Raw genomic sequence first — 24,139 nt, 5'->3', positions numbered from 1 at the left:
ATTTTGGAGGACCTGTCCTGGGACCAGCATGTACATGTATTTATGAAGAAAGCATGGTGGCACCTCTACTTCCTTAGGAATTTATGAAGATTCAGCATGATATCTAAAACTTTGACAAACTTCTTTAGAGGTGTGGTGGAGGGTATATTGACTGGCTCTTGGACAGAAGTGGATATGGCCCAGACCGTCATGGGTGAAGCATTCCATGCCATTGAGCACATTTATACGGCGTGTAGTCACAGGATAGCAGCACTCATCATCAGGGGCCCTGACCACCCAGCTCATGTTTTCTTCTTGCTGCTGCCATCAGGAAAAAGGTATGGCAACTTTAGACCCACATCACCATGTTCAGGAACAGTTATTACCCCTCAGCCATCAGGTTCTTGAACCAAAAGGGATAACTTCACAACTTCACTTGCCCCATCACTTGTTTCCATAATTTATAGACTCACTTTCAAGGACTCATCGTGTACTCTTGATACTGATTGCTTATTTATTATTATTTTTTCTTTCTTTTTGTATTTGCACATTTTGTTGTCTTTTGAACAATGGTTGAATGCCCAAGTTGGTGCGGTCTTACAGTGATTCCATTGTGGTTATTATTTTATTATGGATTTACTGGGTATGCCCACAAGAAAATGAATCTCAGGGCTGTATATGCTGGCCTATATGAACTTTGATAATAAATTCACTATGAACTTTGAATTAAAGCAAGAGACATTCTCACAAGGTCTGTAACAAGGATTATTTGATTGGATTGGAATATGCACAATGAACAGAATTCTAGATAAACTTCAAGTGTTGTTTGCCTTTTGCAGTGCTTAAAGCAGAACACTCACCATATTGACTTCTGCATCAATGTTGACACCAAGTCTGCCTGAATTACAAGGCCACAACTCTATATGAACAATAATCTCCATCAACCTGCGAGAGTGGATTCTCGGAGAAAGGAGGCATTACAATAATATTTTTGTTACAATGTGACAAGTTTAGCACAGCTGTTGCCTTCATTATATATTCCCCGCTTCCTCTATTCCTCATTCCAACCTTTCACTTCTTCTCACCTTCCCCATAGGTGCCCTCCTCCTCCTTTCTGTTCTCCTATTGTCCACTCCCCTCTCCTATCAGATTCTTTCTTCTCCAGCCCTTGACCTTTCCCACCCACCCGGCTTCACCTATCACCTTCCATTTAGTCTCTTTCCCCTCCCTCCACTTTTTATTCTAGCATCCTCCCCCTTCCTTCTCAGTCGTGAACAAGGATCTTGGCCCGAAATGTCAACAGTTTACACATTTCCATAGATGATGCCTGACCTGCTGAGTTCCTCCACCATTTCTTGTGTGTGTTGCTTTGGATTTCCAGCATCTGCTGCCTTTCTCATGTTTACATTTTTTTAAACCTGTTTGAATTTCTGTCAGCGCTCACAATATCCACTCCCTCCACCCTCCACTAGAGCTCTGGAGTGCCTTTGTGACACCCTATCTTACCAATCACAGAATATTACAATTTGACAAAAACACCTATTATTCATCTGCTTTTCTCTAAGAACATTAGGGATTTAGTTTAACCATGTATTGTTAAATCCAATCTGTTAATCTTCCACAAGATAATAGTGGCCTCCTCAAGAACGGGTTCAAAGGAATAAAATTGTGTAAAATGATCCATCATGGCTCAGACAATTCCAAGCCTTCTGATCAGCTTAAAGATAACACTGTCTGAAATGTCCTTCTTTGTTTTATTAACTGGTGTTGACTAACATGAGACCAGGAAGCTCTGTGCAGTAGCTACCCCATTAAGATGAACTAATATCTAAACCAAGGGTTTTATTTCTCAAAGGTCAGTTGTTAAGAAGAAAAAATAGTTTGATCTGTCCTCTCAATATATGAAATCAATATTAGGTGAATTAAGTTATATTTTACAAAATGTAGTGGTAGCAGCACTGTAGGCAGGTATCTGCAGCAAGATACATATTTAACTTCTGACTGACCAACCCAGCCAACTGCTTAAAAATTATTTTTTTAAAATCTAAGGTGCAAGATGAAGTCTGCAAGAGAAGCTATTTTCTTACCCCGAGACTAACCTGCGGTTTATATTATTTGTCTCTCCATAGAGATTCTTCAGTCTGATTGTCCATATACGTTCTAAAAACTTCTTCAGGAGCTGATGAACCCAGAGCATTTCCACTTCACAACCACTTAGCAATGAAACCTGATTACAGAGAGGAGTAAATGGGTCCACTAGATTCGGGAATGGATTCTGACGATAAGTATAGAATGAGATGGCAGATTAATCTGTGGCTGAAGAATTGGAGCAGTGGGCAGGGATTCAGATTTCTGGATAATTGGGACCTCTTTTGCAGCAGTGTGACCTGTACTAAAAAGATGGGTTACACTTGTATCCAAGGGGGATCAATATTCTTGAGGGCAGGTTTACTGAAGCTGTGAAGAATGGTTTAAACTAATATGGCAGGGGGATGGGAACTAGTATGACAGAGCCGAGGATAAGCCAGCAAGTTTACAAGTAGATAATAGATGTAACATGAATGTAAGGAAGGTTAAGTTGGGTACAATGGCGGAGAGGGCAAAGCGTTAAATTGTACCACAGAGGCAAAGAATGCAGGGCTGAAGGTGCTGCATTTAAATGCGTGTAGCATTCAGAATAAGGTGGATGAAGTCATGGTGCAATTACAGATTGGTCTGTATGACATTGTGGGCATCACTGAGTTGTGGCTGACAGAAGGCCATTGATGGGAGCTTAACATAAAAGGATATACTTTCTATTGAAAGGACAGGGAGGAAGGCAAAGGCAGTGGTGTGACTCTGTTGGTAAGAAATGAAATTACATCTTTTGAAAGAGGTGACATTGGGTCAGAGAATGCTGAATCTTTGTGGGTAGAGTTAAGAAACTGCAAGGGTATATAAGTATTGTACTTAGGTATACAGGAACTGATTAGAGATAGTCAACATGGCTTGATGGTTGTAGTAGGTTGTGTCTAATCAATGTTATAGAGTTTTTCGAGGAAGTTACTAGGGAAGCTGATGAAGGCAAGGCAGTGAATGTTGTCTACATGGACTTTAGCAAGCATTTGACAAAGGCCCGCATGGGAGGTTGGTCAAGAAGGTCAAGTGGCTTGGCAATCAGAATAGTAAAATGGATTAAGCATTGGCTTTGTGAGAGAAGCCAGAAAGTGTTGGTAGATGGTTGCATTCTGACTAGAGGTCTGTGACTAGTGTATTTGGAGAGATTGGCATTCGGTCTGTTGCTGCTCATCACCAATCTCGATGATCTGGATGATAACGTAGTAAACTCAATCAGCAAACTTGCGGATGAGTCTAAGTTTGGGGGTGCAGTGGACAGTAAGAAAGGTTATCAAAGCTTGCAGTGGGATTTGGACCCAATGGAAAAATGGGCTGAAACATGGCAGGTGGCATTTAATATAGACAAGTGTGAGATGTTGCATTTTGGAGGACAAACCAGGGAAGAACTTACAGCGTGAGCAATAGCGCTCAGAGGAGTGCAGAGGAACAGAGGGATCTGGGAATACAGATCCATAATTCCTTGAAAGTGGAGTCACAGATAGATAGGATCATAATGAGCTTTTGCCATATTGGTCTTCATAAATCCAAGTGTTGAGTCCAGGAGTTGGGATGTTATGTTGATGTTGTATAAGTCATAAACAAGGCCCGATTTGCACTATTGTGAGCCTACCTATGGGAAAGATATCAATAAGATTGAAAGAGTGCAGAAAAATTTACAAAGATGTTGCCTGTACCTGAGTTATAGGGATATGTTGAATAGTTTAAGACGTTATTCCCTAGAGCGTAGGAGAATGAGCGGAGGTTTGATAGAGGTATACAAAATTATGAGGGGTATAGATAGGGCAAATCTAAGCAATCTTTTTGCATTCAGGTTGGGGTGAGACTAGAACTATAGGTGGCAGGTTAAAGGCGAAAGGTGACATTTTTAAGGGGAACATGAGGGGGAACCTCTTCACTCAAAGGGTGGTGAGAGTGTAGAACGAGCTGCCAGTGGAAATGGTGGAACTGGTGGTTCAATTTCAACATTTACAATAAAGCTGGATCGGTACATGGATGGGAGGGTTATTGAGGACTTTTGTCAAGGTGCAGGTTGATGGGACTAAGTAAATTAATAGTTCGGCAAGGACAGTGGGTTGATGGGGCTATTTCAGTGTTGTAATGTTCTACGACCCTACGAGTCAGTTAGGGCATGTAGGCTGCAGAAGTACATGGTTCTTTATTTAGTTTGGAGTTTTTCTTATCGTGCAATCCTATGTCACTTGATACTTTTATAGTTTCTTCATACTTCTTGTATTATTTGCAGTATTTTACATTATACTAGTTGCAGTACTGCTTGGTTTAAAAAACATTTTAAGACGAGTTCTGTGCTATGATGTCCTGCGAGTCACAGCAAGCTTTATCCTACCAGTACACTAACACAAATAATAGGTACTAAAGATAATAACCTACAGCACAGAGATGGAAAGCAAACAGCTGTCATATTCAATACTAAGAGAATTTAATCTCAGCCGTGACATCCAAACATACTAGCACCAACGTCCACTTAGAATCTCCCAACATGGTTCATATGATCTCTACCAAACTGAAAACTGATTCAGAACCACATGAGGAGATATTAGGCCAGATGAAAAAAATCTCTGCCAAAGAGTTGTTTTATTTTTTGAATAGCTTTTAAAGGTGAAAGGAGAGAAGGAAGCAAAGAAGTTCAAGGAGATATTTCAAAACCTTTGCATCCTGCCAGTTAAAGCAGGAATGTCAATGGGGCAACAAGTAAATTGGGGAATGCAATGTTGTGGAACATGGATAGCTTGGCATGTTTCAACACTGGAGGAAATTACAGAAACGATGAGGGAAAAGACATGAAAACACAAAATGCTGGCAGAACTCAGCAGGCCAGACAGCATCTATGGGAGGAGGTAGTGACGACGTTTCCAGCCGAAACCCTTCATCAAGAGTGAAGTAACCAAAAAGATATGAATGGTTTTTGAAATTTCAAACTTCACCCTTTGCTTTAGCAAAAACCAAGATGATGGGTGAACTGGACTTTGTTCAATTTCAGATGCACACAGCACTGTTCTGGAAGATAACAAATTACAAAAACAGAATAAGGAGGGCCTCAGAGTGCATTGTAACAGTTGAGTATTGAGGGAAAAAGGTATGTATGGATGAGGGTGTAACACGCTGTAAGGTTTCACTGCTAATGTAATGGCTTCTTTGTAATGTTCCACTGCTGAGGTAATGGTTTCTCTGTAGCAGCAATGTTTGGGTTATGATAACGAGGCATGCTAGCCAATGAGCAGGATGTTGTTCTTTTTTGTGTGCCTGGGAGCTGGGAATGCATGAGTTTTTTTGGCCGGGGAGAGATGAGGAAGACACGAATGGAGGGAGTTGGTAGACCGCCAGACGGAGTGGACCTGGAGCGAGGGTCCGAAGGTCAGCAACAATCGGAGGAGGTTGATGGTGGACGAAGGACCTTATCAGTGGGCACCAACCTTGCTCAATAGACTTAGTTCATAAGAATGGGCCCTTCTTCTTCTTTCCTTTCTTTACTAAACATATAGTCAAATTCAGAATTATAAAGCTCAATTGTTTAATCGCATATTGTGTACTGTTTGTTATTTCATGGTACCGATTTGTAATGGGGACACATCACTCAGCATCCACCCAAACGAGATTTCTTAATCTTGGCAGGGCCATGGCTATCATCCCTTATATTAAGCCACCAGCCAAAGCAAGAGTTACAAGGGTTTCAGCAGTAGGTGAGCTGACACAGGTTGGAGTCAGACATGTGTACAGAGGTGAGATGAAGAGTCTTGCTATTGTAATGTGATCTGAAGTTCAATTTGTTAAGTGAAATATGACACACAGTTGCAAATAATCTGGTTCAGCATCAGCCAGCCACCAGAAAGAAGGACAGAATCAATGATCAGGAACGATATTCAGGATGGGGACGAGTGAGAATCTCCAGGTGTTCCCAAAAGGAATTCCTGCCCTTCCAGTACCGATAATCAAACAGTAGCTAGTTAATTAAGAGATGGTGGTGGCAAGGTAAAACTGGATCTTATCAGTAAATATGTAAAGACTGACACTGTTTTGAATGATATTACTGAAGGCTAATAGAAGGGAGCTGGGGAAAGATCTCTGGGCTGTTTAGGGTGAAGTGCGGGGGCGGGGGACATAGGTAATGGTATGAGCACAGGAAGAGAAATCTTTCAAGTTTATCTATCTATGGCAAATAAGAAAACTGCAGAACAAAGTCAAACATATCCCCATGGGCTCTCTATGTTTGCACAATTCCAAATGAGGGGATGAATAAACACTTGTGGACATTTGTAGATGAGGAATCATGCCCAATACAGGCACAATTAAGCCAAAGAGGGGCTGCCTGAAACAATCAGCTTGCATGTAATTTTAATAGTCTATCAAATATGATTATTAACTTCACTAAGTTATCCTAGTTTACAGTTTCTTTTGATCTGCAATTTTAATTGAACAGAAGTTTCAAGTTCATATTATTATAGGTTTACTCTATGACTCTAGAAATGTAAGACTCATTAATCATTCCTGAGAAAATAATACAATAATGAAATTGTGCCCTGACAGTCTTTACCAAGAGTGGGAAAGAAATAAGAAGAATCTAAAAGCAATCTAAATACTGCATTAAGTTCAGAGGGTTAATCTTAACCTCTTCAGAATCTTAATTAAACATATGGAAGCAATGGAGGCACTTGGGTTTCAGTGGGACAAAAACACTGGGCGTTTGATTTACTGAGTGCCAAAATGCGAAGGTATTCAAATATATGATGGTAGAGTTTCCTGAAAATAGGTTGATTTGATTACTTGCTGATCAAAGACCTAGGTGGCATAAGCCACAATTGTAGTTTTAACAACACTGATACAAAGAGGTCATTTTTACTCAACTGTTATATTTAACAAATGTGTATACTTATGTTTGGACAAAACTGTTGGTTATACTTGTCAGAATGAGATTTTCAATCCAGTTTTAAACTGCTTTGGAAAAAAAAGCACTATTTCTCTACTTTTCCCCATCACATTACGCCCTTATTTTTCTCTTCACCGAAAGGAGAGATATTTGATTTCTGCTTCAAGTGGAGAAAATGTGAACAATTGTTGATTTTTAACACCCATCATTCTGGTTTCAGGTGTACTGATTCCATACAGATTTATAAATACACAAGTGAACGTTATTTTTGTGTAGTGAGGTCGATTATTCTTATTCTATGATTGAGGCTTTAAAATATATAATCCCTAGAAAAAATTCATGTTAAAACTTTCCCTAATTCAACTAGCTAATTGATTTCAGCTCTTCCTTTGGTGTTTTAAAAAGTAATTTTACATTTTAATCATTTGTCAATGAGTTCTAATATAAAAGTTTTTATTTCCTTGTCCAATTTTTCAAACCCTTTCAAAATGCTTAAACCCACAAACTTCCACTGATTTCTGATCTTTGCTGTCTCCTGTAAAATAATCCTGGTAACTAATATTTAATCTGAAAACTATATTTTCCTGCTCTTATGCTGATTAGTTTCTTCAACAAGGCATAGGTGTTGACCTAACTCCAAAATCTGTGCAAAATCAGAATCAGAAGAAGCTGATTTATTATCAAACATCCAATATGACAGGAAATTTGTTGATTCATGGTAGCAGTACAGTGCAACAAAAAAGGAATAACAAAGTAATGTTCATGGACCTTTTGGAAATCAGATGTTGGAGGGGAAGAAGTTGTTCCTACATTGTTGAGTGTGGCTTTTCAGGCTCCTCCACCTCTCCCCAGATGGCTATGACAAGAAGAGGGCATGCCCTGGATGGTGAGGGCCCCTTAATGATGGATGCTACCTTCCTGAGGCATTGCCTCTTGCAGATGTCCCCAATGTTGTGGAGGCTTGTGCCCATGATGAAGCTGGCTTAGTCTGCAACCTCTTACAATCCTATGCATTGAGGCTTCATACCAGGATCGTGAAAGAACTTCACCATCCAGGATATGCCCTCTTCTCATTGCTACCATCAATGAGGACGTACAGGAGCCTGAAGACACACACTCAACATTTTAGTAACAGCTTCTTCCTCTCCACCATCAGATTTCTGAACTGTCCATGAAAGTTACATCACTATTCCACTCTTTTATCCCTGCACTATTTAGTTACCTATCTAATTAATATATTCTTATTGTAATTTATAGTAATTTTTATGTATTGCACTGTACTATTGCCACAAAATAACAAGTTTCATGTCCTAAGTCAATGATGATAAACCTGATTTTGATTCTGATTCTGAAGACTACAGGTCCTCCCCAGCATTCTGTTCCTGTGAACTGTTCATAACCTGGACAGTCTGCGTGTCATAACTGACGTTGAGAACCGAATTCCCAGGTGGAAGCGGATGCCTGCAGCCCTGCAGCAGCTGGCAAATCTATCCCACCGGTCTCCCAAAAGCTCGGCTATATGTACAAGCTTACATGCTGGGCTTTCATAAGCTGAGGAGGAACTGTAGGACCCAGAGAACACAGGCAAACTGGCAGAGATACTACTTCAGATCATAAATTATATCATATTCATATAGTACTTCAAAAATAAATAAAACAATTTAGAGATTAAGGTAGAATTAGTTAGGGTAAAATGCTTCAATGCATTATGTGTTTGATATTAAACTAATTGTAACTCAGTGAAACAATGTAATTAGAGGTAACAGCAGCAGTACCAATGGACAACAGATTGTTGATTGACAGCAGATATACTTTAAATGATACAAGTATAGGTTTAATAAATGAGTCTACTAGCAACACATTTTCCCTTTTTTCTTTTTAATTTGTGCTTTAACTATTAACTGTTATCCCTATTTTAGGGAAATTAATTACCTACCCAGCATTTTCCATTTGGGATTTCAGACCCACGGAGTTATTGGGCTTTTATGGGTTGTTGAGGCTTTTATTTCAGCCAGTTCAGAAACAGATCGTTGAATTTTGATGACCAGGTCAGTAAATGCGCACCAGCTTACCCACCATCAAGGAGATAAATACGGAAAAAGGCCAGCAATATCATGATGTATCCCATCCATCATGCTCATGGACTGTTTGTCCCACCCCCATGCAGGGAAGAAGGTACAGCAGCCACGTTAGGACCATTAGACTCAAAAACAGTTACTTTCCCCAAGCCATCAGGTTGATTGATACCTCCACTCAATCACCCACCTACCGTCCCTCACCACCATTACATCCATGGTAATCAGCCACTCACTCCACTCCACAGCCCCTCAGCATCCTTCACCTCACCATCCCCTGCCACTTTAGTATGACTGCCACACAGCCACTGTCCTACTGTTTTCATATGCTCTACTGCCATTGAGAAGAGTTCCTCTTGCCAAGAGTCACTTTGTCACTTTATCAATTCCTGTCAGTGTCACCTTACATTCAGTTACTCCTGCACCTAGTGTTACTTATGTACATACAATGAGTATAACTGTATAAGCTATACAATCACACTCAACAGTTACTTGTATATTGTGTTTTATAGGATTGCTTGTATATTTATATTTGTAGTGCTTTTGACACTAATTGGGTTTATATTATGTTGCATCGGATCCAGAGTAACAATCATTTTGTTCTCCTTTACACTCGTGTTCTGAAGAATGACTGTAAACAATCTGGAATCTTGAACCATAAATGCTTTGTCTGTTGGAATGCCATCTGCCTGACTTGTTTGACCACCACCCCCATTGTTCTGTTATTGGTGACCAAAGGTAAATCATGAAATGGATTCAATTGTCTGGTTTTGTTCTTATTGTGTAAAAAGCTCTAAAGGAAGATTACAGAAACATTCAATGTACACACTTTTACAAAAATATTGTGCGTGAAAATGACAAAAATTTAAGTGTGTAGGAATTGAAAATGATAGTAAGTTGTATTAGGTGCTGTCTCTGTGAAGTATCTTTTGCTATACCTGCATGTTCACAGCCATCCACTAAAACACATTGAACTGAGTAATGCTGGCATTTTATGCAAAGAAGGTAACAGTGCAGGCCTTATAGATTGAATGGTATGCTTCGAAACTAGAACACGCTGCAATGCTCATACTCCTTGTGTTTCAATTTAACTTGGAGAAATGGAAATACTTAATACAAATTCAGCCATTCCGATTTTCAAACATGCAATTAAGGTGGAAAAGAATCAATTAAACAGGATGGTAAACTTTTTCATTGACTGATGCAATGCATACAATAACTTGATATGATGATTTGACATAGTTGGTTTGCAGCACTACTTATGTTAAGAATATTCAAATGAACAAAAATTACAAAGAGTATTCCTCAAAAACAGTTATATCATTTCATTCTCCAAGCCATGTAGTTTCTATGGTGTAACCTATGGAATGGGCACCGTGGAATCCAGTTCCTCTCTGCCAGGTCATGAAATGTTACTTCTCCTATATTGTCTGTATGCCAGTAATTTCATATTGATACTTAGGCAGTGGAAAATGTGCTCACGATATCTGTATATTTAACAAAACCAGTAAATGCATCCCACCTGTGGTAATGTGCAACCTCTTACCAGTTTGGTAACTGCACTTTGCTAGATGCTTGCAGGCTGGTGTGTTCAGAAAGCGTTGCTGCTGTACCGACTCTTCGCATCATATAATAAACGTTTTACAATTTAGTAAAAAATTGTTAGTAAGCTATGCAGTTTGCTCAAACGTTCACAGTGCCCTCTGCTACTGCCATTCCAGGAGGCCATTAGGTGGTGCATGAGAGCAACTGAAGTGAGTTCTACATTTACAGCAACATCTTGTGGAAAAGTTGGCTATCAATCACAGAGGCAAACAGTATGGAAATAAGGTCCTTTGGCCATCATCTCCATGATGACCACCAACTGCCTATTTGCACTAAGTTTATAATAATCCCATTATATAGTCTCTCCACATTTGCATCAGCTATTCCAGACGCTACCATTCAGCTCACACTAGGGATAAGTTAGTGGTCAGTGAACCCAGTGACCCACAGAGCTTTGGAATATAAAATGAAACAGGAACATCCAATAGGACTGAAGGGTTAAGTGGTCTTCATTTGCACATTCTAATCTACACTCCTCTGAGCAATTGTCTACAATTAACAAGATCTTCCTATTCTCTCCTTCTAAAGCCCACACAAGTTAAGAACAACCACTGCACATGAAATGTCAATGAAAATCTATATCCTTCCATTTCTGAGCAAGATGTTCAAAGTAAATACTCTAGTCTACACAGTTCTGCAAGAGTAAAGTGAAAAATCTAATAGTTTCAATTAGTCAAGCTTTTCTTACCCCACGACCCATCATTCCATTGTTGACTGGAAGGCCAATAAATGTGAAAGCCGCTTCACGGATGAAATAAGGATTCAGAATTCGTATCTCTTTGGGCTCCTTTGGGACAAATGTGGCAACAGACTTCCAGAAACCATCTGAAGGACTCTGTAAATAAGCAAAGCAAAACGGCTACTCTCCATTTAAAAATAATCAACATACTGTACTTCTTTATTTTGTATCCTGTTTAATACAATCCACCTAAATGGTGAAGAAAGCAACCATTCCAATGATCATGAATTATTCATTTGGGCTCCATTCATTGTTTTCTCCCCCCCCCCATATGACAACTTGCTCTTTGATGACAGCTTTGGAATTGACATTTTTTGCACTTTTCATAATATTTTTGAGTTCTTTGTGCCATTGTCCTATCCGGCTTCTGGAACACTTGACTGAACTGGCAGGTGATCATACAAATCTATCCCTTTATAATGTGGTGCAAAGGTAGACATCTCTGTTCATGTCTCATGTCTCTCACCAACAATGTTAACAAAATAATCTCTCATTCTTAGCAGGAAGGTCTCTAAATAGGGTGACCAATTTCAAGTACTGTAAAACTGTTAATCTGGTATGCTAAGAACTTCGGTGGTGCTGGAATGATAAAGCTCCCAGATCTTTGGATGTTGTTCCAATTAATATCTCAACACACAGTAAGTTCACTTTCTCTCAGATGTTACCTTTAAGAGAAATTTTTCTGAGCCCATAAAGGAGTGCAGGAAGTAGAACAAGATGAGTTTCAGGGCAGCATGGGAATCTCAGGGTTTGCCAGAACAAGGGCCCCAGTGAGATGTCTAACCATCACAAGTTCCAAACAACTGGATGGCACATTTGAGGAGTTTTAATGAGATTGGCAGCAGAATGGCAGAAATGAAGAGAAGTTCACAACTTTTAATGTGCTGGAGGCTAAAACAGGCAGCTATTTGACAGACATTTGGATATGCCCTGAATCTGTAACATAACTCAGATTAAGTTAACTTTACACTGGGCCAAATCATTTCCTCATATTTCCATAATTTTTTATGATTCCCAGTCTAAAGCTGAAGTGCATCCATCTGGGCAATTAAAATGATAACATTTTGTACTATAAACTGTCATTTATACAAATACAGATATTCAACTCAATTTGTGACTTAACACAGAAAAAGTTACCAACTCTACCAACTAGTAAGCACTTCATCATTACACAATGTGCAAAAGTTTAGAATCATCAAATACAGTCCAAATTCAGTGGCAAGAAAAAAAGTTCTTTTTTTGCCTTTGAATTAACTGCTCAATAGTGCAGTGGGGAGTATATTGAAAAGGATCATAAATTTTTCAAGAAAATACAAAGTTGGGGGATTTCAACTTTTGAAGATTATTGGCAGTAATTGTCAGGACTTTAGGAAAAGCAAGTGTGTAAGTTAATCAATTACACACTCTGACATGGATTTCGGTATAGCAGCAGAATGCCTTCACATTTCCTTTGCCTTTACACAACACCCTACTGCTGCCACTCTTTTAAACAAACAGCTTATACTTTCAGGAATATAAATATATAGGCTATAGGCAAAACGCTGGAGAGCTTCCGAAGGGCTTTAATAGGTATGACTCAATGGGAACTCCTGTTTGGCATCATTTTATAATTTCATACTATAAATACATTCTCCTTCAACTAAAATCTCTCCGAACTTGATCCCTCTGAATTTTCATAGCATTGGTGTCTGATGAACATTTCTGGTTTTTGTTTTAAAAATAATGAGATTTATGACAAAATGTGTATCAAAATTATTCTGTAGAGTCAAACGGTTTGATATTGGAGAGGTCTTAGGATGATTCTAAGATCCAAATTAATGTTGTTTCACTTCTGGGACTAGTACTTCATTACAACAGTTCTAAAAGGCAGAACAGAAAGTTGTTAACAAATTGAGAATTCAGTCGACAACCAGATGTGACCACAAAATGAAGACATAAATCTATCTCTCGAAGCAGTTTCACACCCTTTCCATAAATTTTAACCATTCCATACAGCAAGTATAATAAAATTCAAGACCCGTTTCAATCCAAATCCATTTTAACTAGCATATAGTGATGACATAACAATGACTTTGCCATGTGATGACTTTATAATTGTTATCATTCGGTCCGAAAGAGCTGAGTTCGTGACAATATGGGGAATGTGTGGAATGTCTATAGGAAACCGTTTTCCAATGCTGTGTACTAAATATTGGGATTACTCTCCATTAATAGGCAGCAAATCTGAAAATGTCCATTAAATGGTTACTTTTTCACGATTTACCTCCTTCAGGTTCCAAACTTCTGCTCCATCTTGTAAAATTTTAAGATGGAACAATAATTTAAAAAACACTTCAACATTCAATATGCCTGTGAGTAATAGGGGTGTGGTATGTTAATAAAAACCACCATATCATTTTCTCCCGTCACTATTGGCATATTGCCTCTTAAAGCCATTCAGCTATGCTAATTACAGTGTTGTAAGGTTGCATTACTCACTATGAATACAACTAGTTCGCTTTCATCTTTGGAAAGGACCTAATTTTAATAAATAAAAAGTAGGTTAAGGGCGAAGCTAAGAGTATGATTCTTAGTAATATGATACCGTCCTCTAAAAAAAAGTTATCAACAAAGTTAAAGGTTTCTTTGTAAAAAGTGGTAACATTCCAAATGGAGAAACATTAAAACCATTTCCGAATCTGGAGAAATAAGTCACAATCATGGTGTCTCACCGGTTATTAACTACTAAATGAATCAAATGCTACAGACTGCAACAATCAATTTGTCAGGCACTCCGTATATTTGTATCAGGTCAACATCAAAATCAAAGTAAATATTTCAGGGAAGAGAATTAAAATTAGTAATTTTACACTACGTATAAGTGTATCTCTAGTCTTTTCTCATAAATATATTGTATGATGAACTTTGAGGTATGCACTCAGATTTTACATATTTCCTTTAGATCATCAAACGGTACTCAGAATGCAATCTTATTATTCTACAGTACCATTTGAAAATTATTTATTCTACTGATTTAAAAATATAGTTCAGCATTCTATTCACTTTGGCAACCACTGCTTTATCTTGACTTGGTATGTTAAGTACAGCCATTCATTTTAATAAGAAATTTATAAAATATTGAATTCTATGAAAATTGATGGCCACGATGACCTCTGCTAGGTCAATATGGTTATATTAGGCAAATCACTTGCAGATTAGATGTACTTGTAGTAACTTATTAATGTCCATGTGGTGATAAAGAATTTTATGTACTGAAGTACATTTATTGGTAATAGCAAATAAGAATTTTAGGAACTACGTCTAAATGTAGGTTTACAGTAGTTTATAAAAAATTGCACAATATTTTAGAACCACAGAACATTACAGCACAGAAACAGGCCCTTTGGCCCTTCTTGGCTGTGCCAAACCATTTTTCTGCCTAGTCCCACTGACCTGCACCTGGACCATATCCCTCCATACCCCCTCTCATCCATGTACCTGTCCAAGTTTTTCTTAAATGTTAAAAGTGAGCCCGCATTTACCACTTCATCTGGCAGCTCATTCCACACTCCCACTACTCTTTGTGTGAAGAAGCCCCCACTAATGTTCCCTTTAAACTTCACCCCCTTCACCCTTAACCCGTGTCCTCTGGTTTTTTTCTTCCCTAGCCTCAGTGGAAAAAGCCTGCTTGCATTCACTCTATCTATGCCCATCATAATTTTATACACCTCTATCAAATCACCCCTCATTCTCCTACACTCCAGGGAATAAAGTCCTAACCTATTCAACCTTTCTCTGTAACTCAGTTTCTCAAGTCCCGGTAACAACCTTGTAAACCTTCGCTGCACTCTTTCAAGCTTATTAACATCCTTCCTGTAATTAGGTAACCAAAACTGTGCACAATACTCCAAATCGGCCTCACCAATGCCTTATACAATTTCACCATAACATTCCAACTCTTATACTCAATACTTTGATTTATAAAGGCCAATGTACCAAAAGCTCTCTTTATGACCCTATCTACCTGTGACGCCACTTTCAGGGAATTATGTATCTGTATTCCCAGATCCCTCTGTTCCACTCCACTCCTCAGTGTCCTACCATTTACCTTGTATGTTCTACCGTGGTTTGTCCTTCCAAAGTGCAATACCTCACACTTGTCTGCATTAAACTCCATCTGCCATTTGTCAGCCCATTTCTCCAGCTGGTCCAAATCCCTCTGCAAGTTTAAAAAACCTTCCTCACTGTCCACTACACCTCCAATCTTTGTATCATCAGCAAATTTGCTGATCCAATTTACCACATTATCATCCAGATCATTGACATAGATGACAAATAACAATGGACCCAGCACTGATCCCTGTGGCACACCACTAGTCACAGGCCTACACTCAGAGAAGCAATCCTCTACTACCACTCTCTGGCTTCTCCCATTGAGCCAATGTCTAATCCAATTTGCTACCTCTCCATGTATACCTAGCAACTGAATCTTCCTAACTAACCTCCCATACGGAATCTTATCAAAGGCCTTACTGAAGTCCATGTAGACAACATCCACTTTCCTGTAAACCTCCTTGAAAAACTCTAATAGATTGGTTAAACATGACTTACCATGCACAAAGCCATGCTGACTCTCCCTAATAAGTCCCTGTCTATCCAAATTCTTGTAGATCCTATCTCGTAGTACTCTTTCCAATAATTTACCTACTACTGACGTCAAACTTACTGGCCTATAATTTCCCGGATTACTTTTAGAGCCTTTTTTAAACAACGTAACAACATGAGCTATCCTCCAATCCTCCGGCACCTCGCCCGTAGATACCGACATTTTAAATATATCTGCCAGGGCCCCGGCAATTTCAACACTAGTCTCCTTCAAGGTCCGAGGGAATACCCAGTCAGGTCCTGGGGATTTATCTACTCTGATTTGCATCAAGACAGCAAGCACCTCCTCTTCAATCTGTATCGGTTCCATGACCTCACTACTTGTTTTGCCTTATTTCCATCGACTCCATGCCAGTTTCCTTAGTAAATACAGATGTAAAAAACCCACTTAAGATCTCCCCCATTTCTTTTGGTTCCATACATAGCCGACCACTCTGATCTTCAAGAGGACTAATTTTATCCCTTACTATCCTTTTGCTCTTAATATACCTATAGAAGCTCTTAGGATTATCCTTCACTTTGACTGCCAAAGCAACCTCATATCTTATTTTAGCCCTCCTGATTTCTTTCTTAAGTTTTTTTTTGCACTTTTTATACTCCTCAAGCACCTTATTTGCTCCGTGTGGCCTATACATGTTATATATCTCTCTCTTCTTCTTTATCAGAGTTCCAATATCCCTCGGGAACCAAGGTTCCTTATTCACTTTGCCTTTAATCCTGACAGGAACATACAAAGTCTGCACTCTCAAAATTTCTCCTTTGAAGGCCACCCACTTACCAATCACATCCTTGCCAGAGAACAACCTGTCCCAAACCATGCTTTTTAGATCCTTTCTCATTTCTTCAAATTTGGCTTTTTTCCAGTTTAGAACCTCAACCCGAAGACCAGATCTATCTTTATCCATGATCAAGTTGAAACTAATAGTGTTGTGATCACTGGAACCAAAGTGTTCCCCTACACACACTTCCGTCACCTATCCTAACTCGTTTTCTAATAGGAGATCCAATATTGCATCCTCTCTAGATGGTACCTCTATTATATTTAGAAAATTTTCCCGGACACATTTTACAAACTCTAACCCATCTAGACCTTTAACAGTATGGGAGTCCCAATCAATATGTGGAAAATTAAAATGCCCTACTATCACAACTTTATGCTTCCCGCAGTTGACTGCTATCTCTCTGCAGATTTGCTCCTCCAGTTCTCGCTGACTATTGGATGGTCTATAATACAACCCCATTAATGTGGTCATACTTTTCCTGTTTTTCAGCTCCACCCATATGGCCTCGGTAAACAAGCCCTCTAATCTGTCCTGCCTGAGTACTGCTGTAACATTTTCCCTGACTAGCAATGCCACCCCTGCACCCTTCATCCCTCTGCCTCTATCACTTCTGGAACAGCTGAACCCTGGAACATTAAGCTGCTAGTCCTGCCCCTCCTGTAGCCAAGTTTTAGTAATGGCTACAATGTCATAATTCCATATGTCAATCCATGCCCCCAGGTCATCTCATTCATAAGGCCAGTGACGTTGTGGGGGTGGAACTGGACTCTCTGACAGTGGTGTCTGAAAAGAGGAAGCTGTCCAAGTTGCATGCCATCTTGGACAATGTCTCCCATCTACTCCATAATGTACTGGTTAGGCACAGGAGTTCATTCAGCCAGAGACTCATTCCACCTAGATGTAACACTGAGCGTCATAAGAAGTCATTCCTACCTGTGGCCATCAAACTTTACAACTCCTCCCTCAGAGTGTCAGACACCCTGAGCCAATAAGCTGGTCCTGGACTTATTTCCACTTAGCATGATTAACTTACTATTATTTAATTATTTATGGTTTTATATTGCTATATTTCTTCACTATTCTTGGTGGGTGCAGCTGTAACGAAACCCAATTTCCCTCGGGATCAATAAAGTATGTCTGTCTGTCTGTTTGCCTTGCCCACAATACTCCTCACATTTAAATAGACACACCTCAGAAGATTATTACCACCACACACAAACCTTCTATTTGACCTTCTATTTTAGTATTCTGAAGAGTGCAATCTATTCTTGAAATTTAAGAGAACTGGACCAGAGTTAAAATAAAGAGGCAATCCAAAAAGATCTGTAGAAACCGGAGCAAAAAATCCTGCGGATTGAAATCTGAAACTAAAACTGAACACATTGGTCACTGAATATTTTTAGGGAGAGAAACAGTCAATGTTTCAGGACTTGTCATTAAAAGTAGAAAAGCAAAATGTTATGTGTGTGTGTGTGTGTGTGTGTGTGTGTGTGCGTGCGTGCGAGGGGAGGGGGAGAGGGGGGGGGGAAGAGAGAGAGAGAAAAAAAGGGTAGGGAACACCCTCGCCCTGTAACTTGGATGGTTTTAGGCCAAAGTTATTTGAAGTTACAAATAACATTTAGAAATACTATTTCTAAATCGACACTGAGCTAACCCACTACTTTTTATTTAATTTCTGCTTCTGAACTATTTAGCTTAATTGAACTTTTAATATACATATATACTTATTGTGATTCAGTATTTTTTCTAATTACCTTAATTGAACTTTTAATATACATATATACTTACTGTGATTCAGTAATTTTTCTACATTTATCACGTATTGCAATGCATTGTTGCTGCAAAGTTAACAAGTTTCACGACATATACCAGTGATATTAAACCTGATTCTGATACTGCAACTGATAGTTGGAGACCAAAAAGAGTAGATGAATTGAATCAGAAAGAGCAGCCACATTTGTGAGAAAAATCTGTCCAGAAATTAGTTGATATGAGGTCATTGACTTCATATGTGTAACCAGGTGAACGTTAAATATTGCATTTTATTGTTAAAGTGCACTTATGCATCCACCTTGATAATGATAAGATAGCTGCCTGTGCCTTTAAGAGAAAATAGTGATTTCATTATGTAAGTGTGGAGTAGAACGAAGAGTTACAATGTTCTAGAAAGAACTTTGAGTGCTGGTCATATCGTGAGGAAAGGTGAATGATATTTGATAATATCTATGTAAACTCATTTATACTTGTTTGTAAATCTAGAATATCGGCAATTTGACATTTTACATGTGGATGCTTTAGATTTTCGCAAGTTAGTTATTGTCGCTGGATAGCGTGGTTGTGCGAGGTTCCTTATTGGCCTAGTAGGTTAGTCTTTCTAGTAATTTAACTACAAGGCAATGTAATGTAAATGTTTATTTTTGTCTTACTTTGTTGTTTCATGACTGAAAGTGAATGTGTTGATCTCTGTTCACATAGTGTGAGTGAGGAGAACTCATTTCAGGGTCTAGCTAGACTATACATGTTTGGAAGTTAAGCACATGCATGCCAAAGTGAGTATATCTCTTAGTTAGGATGAGATATATTTATTCATATTTTGGATGTTGTGTATAAGATATAGAGTTGGTGGGATTCTAATGTTGTTTGTATTGTTTTTTAGAATTGCCACTACTGTATTGTTTCTGTATATTTTGTTTTATTTATTTTCATATTGCATACATAACCAGTTGATACATAGGTGTGTGGATCAAAATTAAGCTGTGGATCAAAACACAGCAGAAACTGTGTTTTGTTTTAAATTCATTTTGTTGTTTTTATTTTGATACCCTCTTTCTGCATTAAAACGTCTAAAGATAAAGGAATCACAGACCCCCAAAAAAATTTGTTGTCCCAAGTGTGTATTTTTCCCAGGCTACAAAATATATTAACTCTTGATTTTCTCTCCACAGATACTGCCTGATGTCAAGTGTTCCTTGTATGTTCTGCTTCTTGTAAAAGTTTGCATTTGCAATTTGGAGTTTTAAAAATAAACTTGCCTGCAAGGTTTGGTGAAACGTAGAACAGTACAGCACAGGAACTGCTCCTTTGGCTTACATGCTTGTGCTGAACACAATGCCACTGTCTGTATATGATACATATCCCTCTACTTCCCATTTAACCATGTGCCTACCTAAAAGCAGAGTAAATGCCACTATTGCTTTGCTTCTACCACTCCCTCTGACAGCCCAATTCAATCACCTACTACCCTCTGTGTTAAAAACTTGCCCTCCACATCTCCTTTAAACCCACACAACTCTTCTAAACTTCTGCCCTCTATGCCACTTCCTAAATCAGGTATCTCTCTTTTCATCACTAATATTGATTTAATTACAATCTGCGGTACTAATTACTTCTGAATTGTGCTGCAGAATTAAATCCAAAAATAATGCTGTTAGGGCAGGCGTATACGAATGACATAATGAATGTTTGCCTTAATATCCTTTGAAGAGATAAGTTTCTGCTCAGCTTTTTATAGTAAATTAATAAATCATTTAATATAATACTCATGCAGTCATGATGTATAAGCTAAAATTATGCTATCTTATCGAAATATTTACTTACATGAAAGGTATAATATTAATACAGGTATAATCTGTTTGGATTTTTAGAGTGTATCAGAATTAATATCACTGATATACTTTGTGAAATTTGTTGTTCTGCGGCAGAATTCATAGCAAAACATAATAATAAAAACTAAAAATTACAATACATATATATAAAAAGAAAATTAAATTAAATAAATAGCAATAAACAGGGGAAAGCTACTGAGGTAGAGTTCATGGGTTCATTCTCTATTCAGAAATCTGATGGCAGAGGGGAAGAACTGTTGTTGAAATGTTGAATGTGTGTCTCCTCCTTGATAGCAATGGGAAGAATCAAAGCAGACCGAGGGTGTGCATTAATACTGATAACATCACTTAGTACATGCACCACACACATCCTTCAGACCCTATTCCTACTGTCACAGTTAATTCTCTAACCAAATGTACACATTCTCTTAATTATTGTGATGAATGTGCATATCCATTGCAACAGAAAGTGCATTAAACAGTCTGCGACTTTTCATCATTGATACACTTCCTGAATGTGCATGACTATTTCAGAAAGACTTTTGCTGATCTAGTTGCTTGCAGTTTATTTCTGATAATCCCCATTTAGTTTTTAAAATGGGCATTCAGTTCTCTTTTACTGTAATTACTAGCCTGTTCTTCAAACACCGTTCCTTCACTGGCATTCAAATTAAGAGTAGCTGCTGTAGGATGTGAGCGTTCAACTGAAAAACAGAGTGACATAAACTAGGAAGGGACTAATTTGGCTTTCACTGCAACCATGTGGTACTGTTGCAATGGAAATCTGCAACTTTTCACAAGAATGAAATGTCAGCCATTAGAATTTGGCTTGGAGAAGAATGTCTGTTTCCTCATCAACAAGTAAATTGCTTAAATAGAGGGAAACTATGATTGTTAATCCATTTGTTTAAAATAATTGCTTTGATGATTTTACTACAGAGATGTATGTGGCAATTAGTATTGCATCTTCTAAAACCAAAGTAAATAAGTAATTGATTCCGAAGCCGCTGCAGAGGGATGAGAAAGTCAGACAATGGAATTGCTTTTCATAAACACAATGCAGATGCTGGAAATCCAGAGTGTCACACACAAAATACTAAAGGAACTCAGTAGGTCAGGCAGCATCTATGAAGAGGAATAAACAATGGGCATTTTAGGCTGAGACCCTTCATCAGGACTAATTTTGTATGAAATTGTTTTTCAGATTGACTTTGTTAAGAAGTGGGACAGACAAAAGTGGTTCTCTTTTGTGCTGCAAACCTTTATTGTTCTGTGATTATGGCACACAGTTGTCACAAGAATATGGCAGTTTATTTTATGACAGTATTATCTTAAGTATTATGAATTTATTTCACCAAATAATACCAAGAACATGCAAGTCAATTAGGAACGTGTCAAGAATACTTCCAAGAGAATTAATAGACACAGAAAACGTCTGCAAAGTAGGCTCAACGCAAAATAATTAAAATCAATGGTATCATTGATTTCTTGCTTCAGGAGCACGAAAGGACTACAAACAGTTCGGAAAGACAATCGACCAAATGTAAAGCCTAAGAAATCAAACAAGTCAGACAGCAAAAATTACACGGAGGACTTCTGAAAAATGTAAATGACCTCCACAGGCTTTTAAACACAACTGGAGACCACCCCAGAAGCATTTTTCATTGAACAATGTTCACATTAGTGTGTTGCTGTATTCAAGAGAAAAATATAGAATATGTAATGAAGTACATGAGGGAAATTAGGAAGGCTAGTTACAGCAAGCAACAGGCACTGATTCTCTTGCATAACTTCCTTTAAAAAAACAATGAAATAATGACAACTATCTCCTTCAGTGCTGTATCAGTCTATGACGAGAGCAAATATACAAAGGTTGAGGGATTCTGTGTGACAACTTAATATTTTTCCTCCTGAAGACCCTAACCCAGGGGTTCCCAATCTGGGGTCCATGGACCCTTTGCATAGTGGTATTGGTCCATGACGTTAAAAAAGTTTGGGAACCGCTAACCTAAGCAGATTTAGACCGTAGACATAGGAGCAGAATTAGGCCATTCAACCCATCGTGTCTGCTCTGCCATTCCATTCTGGCTGATGCCGGATCCCACCCAGCCCCATGCACCTGCCTTTTTGCCATATCCTTTGGTGCCCTGACCGATCAGAAAACTTACCAACTTCCACCTTAAATAAACCATGGACTTGGCCTCCACCGCAGACTGTGGCATAGTACTCCACAGACTCACAACTCGCTACCTAAAAAAAATCCTCCTTACCTCTGTTCTAAAAGGTCACCCCTCAATTTTGAGGCTGTGCCCCCTAGTTCTGGATACCTTCACCATGGGAAATATCTTTTCCACATCCACCTTATCTAGTCCTTTCAATATTCAGTAGGTTTTAATGAGATTCCCCCCCCCCCCACACTGTATTCTTCTAAATTCTAGTGAGTACAGGCCCAAAGCTGCCAAATACTCCTCATATTTATTTCCTTTCATTCCCTTCATTCCTAGAATCATCGTTGTGAACTTCCCCCAATAACAACACATCCTTCTGAGATATGGGGCCCCAAATAAATTCCAACATTGCACTTGAAATTAATGCCAACATTTTCATGGTTCTCCATGGCAGAAGGCCACATTTCAAAGTGCATCTAGTTCTGAAGATCAAATAGATTACGGGACATTCTTTAGAGATCTGTCTGATTTTTTCCCATATACATTAAGATGAAAAGAAACTTCCGAAGGTTCACATATAGCCATGCAGGTTTCAAAGCTCTGTTCAAAGTTAAGTTTATCATCAAAGTACATATACATCACCAAATACTATCTTGAGATTAATTTTTTTGCAGGCATTCACAGGAGTAGGACAGAAAAATACAATAGATTCAATGAAAACTACACACAAGGACTAATAAATAACCAATGGGTAATTAATTATGCAGTTCGTCTTCTTTTGCACATTACTTGTTTATTAGTCCTTGAGTATAGTTTTCATTGATTTTACTGCATTTATATTATTATAAATAATTGATTAATACGGAGAACGTGAGCTGCAGAGTCCTGAAAGTGAGCCCATAGGCTGTGTAATCAATTCACAGTTGAGGTGAGTGAAGTTATCCATGCAGGATCAAGAGCCTCATCATTATCGGGATTAAATACTACACTGCCACAGGACAAACCAGAACCCATGGCTGACTGCAGAGGTTCATGCTCTGCTTAAGGACTGGGACTCTGCCTTCAGACTAGGGTACAAGACAACTCCTAGGTCAGCAAGAGCTGCACTCTCCTGTGCCATTAGGGAGATGAGACCTTTGTTACACCAGGGACATGTGGTGCAGGTGACAAAATATACAAAAGTATAACGGATTACAAGTCCACCCTGTGCATCAACAGTGGTGCCTTCCTTCCTGATTGGATGAACATGTACAGTTGAACACAGTGGATAATGCGATCTCAAGGAAAGCCCACTCTCCCCCGGAGGAACAGGGACCATGATTGGCTGAAGCTGAGGTGAGGAGTATCCTAGCCACGGTAAATCCACATAAAGCTGCAGGGCCGGACAACATATCTGGTTAGGATAAGCCCAGCAAACAGAAGTCTTAACAGACATCTCCAATATCTCTTTGAAACAGCCCACTGTCTCTTCAGGCTTCAAAGCAGCCACCATCATTCCGGTGCCCAAGGAAGCAATGGTAACTAGCCTAAACAACGACTGCC

At 38.7% G+C, this 24,139-nt stretch overlaps 1 protein-coding gene across 11 annotated transcripts in view; it reads right to left on the bottom strand.

The window, feature by feature from the left end:
• LOC140736843 (CMP-N-acetylneuraminate-beta-1,4-galactoside alpha-2,3-sialyltransferase-like) overlaps positions 1-24,139 on the bottom strand; it is a 542,908-nt gene that overhangs the window by 54,634 nt on the left and 464,135 nt on the right. For all 11 annotated transcript variants that reach the window (XM_073062828.1, XM_073062823.1, XM_073062829.1 and 8 more), the window contains one exon: positions 11,348-11,494. In XM_073062828.1, the coding sequence (XP_072918929.1) occupies positions 11,348-11,494 (147 nt within the window). The remainder of the gene's footprint in view (positions 1-11,347; positions 11,495-24,139) is intronic.

The sequence above is a fragment of the Hemitrygon akajei genome, chromosome 12 (assembly GCF_048418815.1).
Source record: "Hemitrygon akajei chromosome 12, sHemAka1.3, whole genome shotgun sequence".
In the NCBI taxonomy this organism is placed as follows: domain Eukaryota; kingdom Metazoa; phylum Chordata; class Chondrichthyes; order Myliobatiformes; family Dasyatidae; genus Hemitrygon; species Hemitrygon akajei.
The sequence above is the reverse complement of the archived record's forward strand: the minus strand, read 5'-3'. Positions and strand labels throughout refer to the sequence as shown.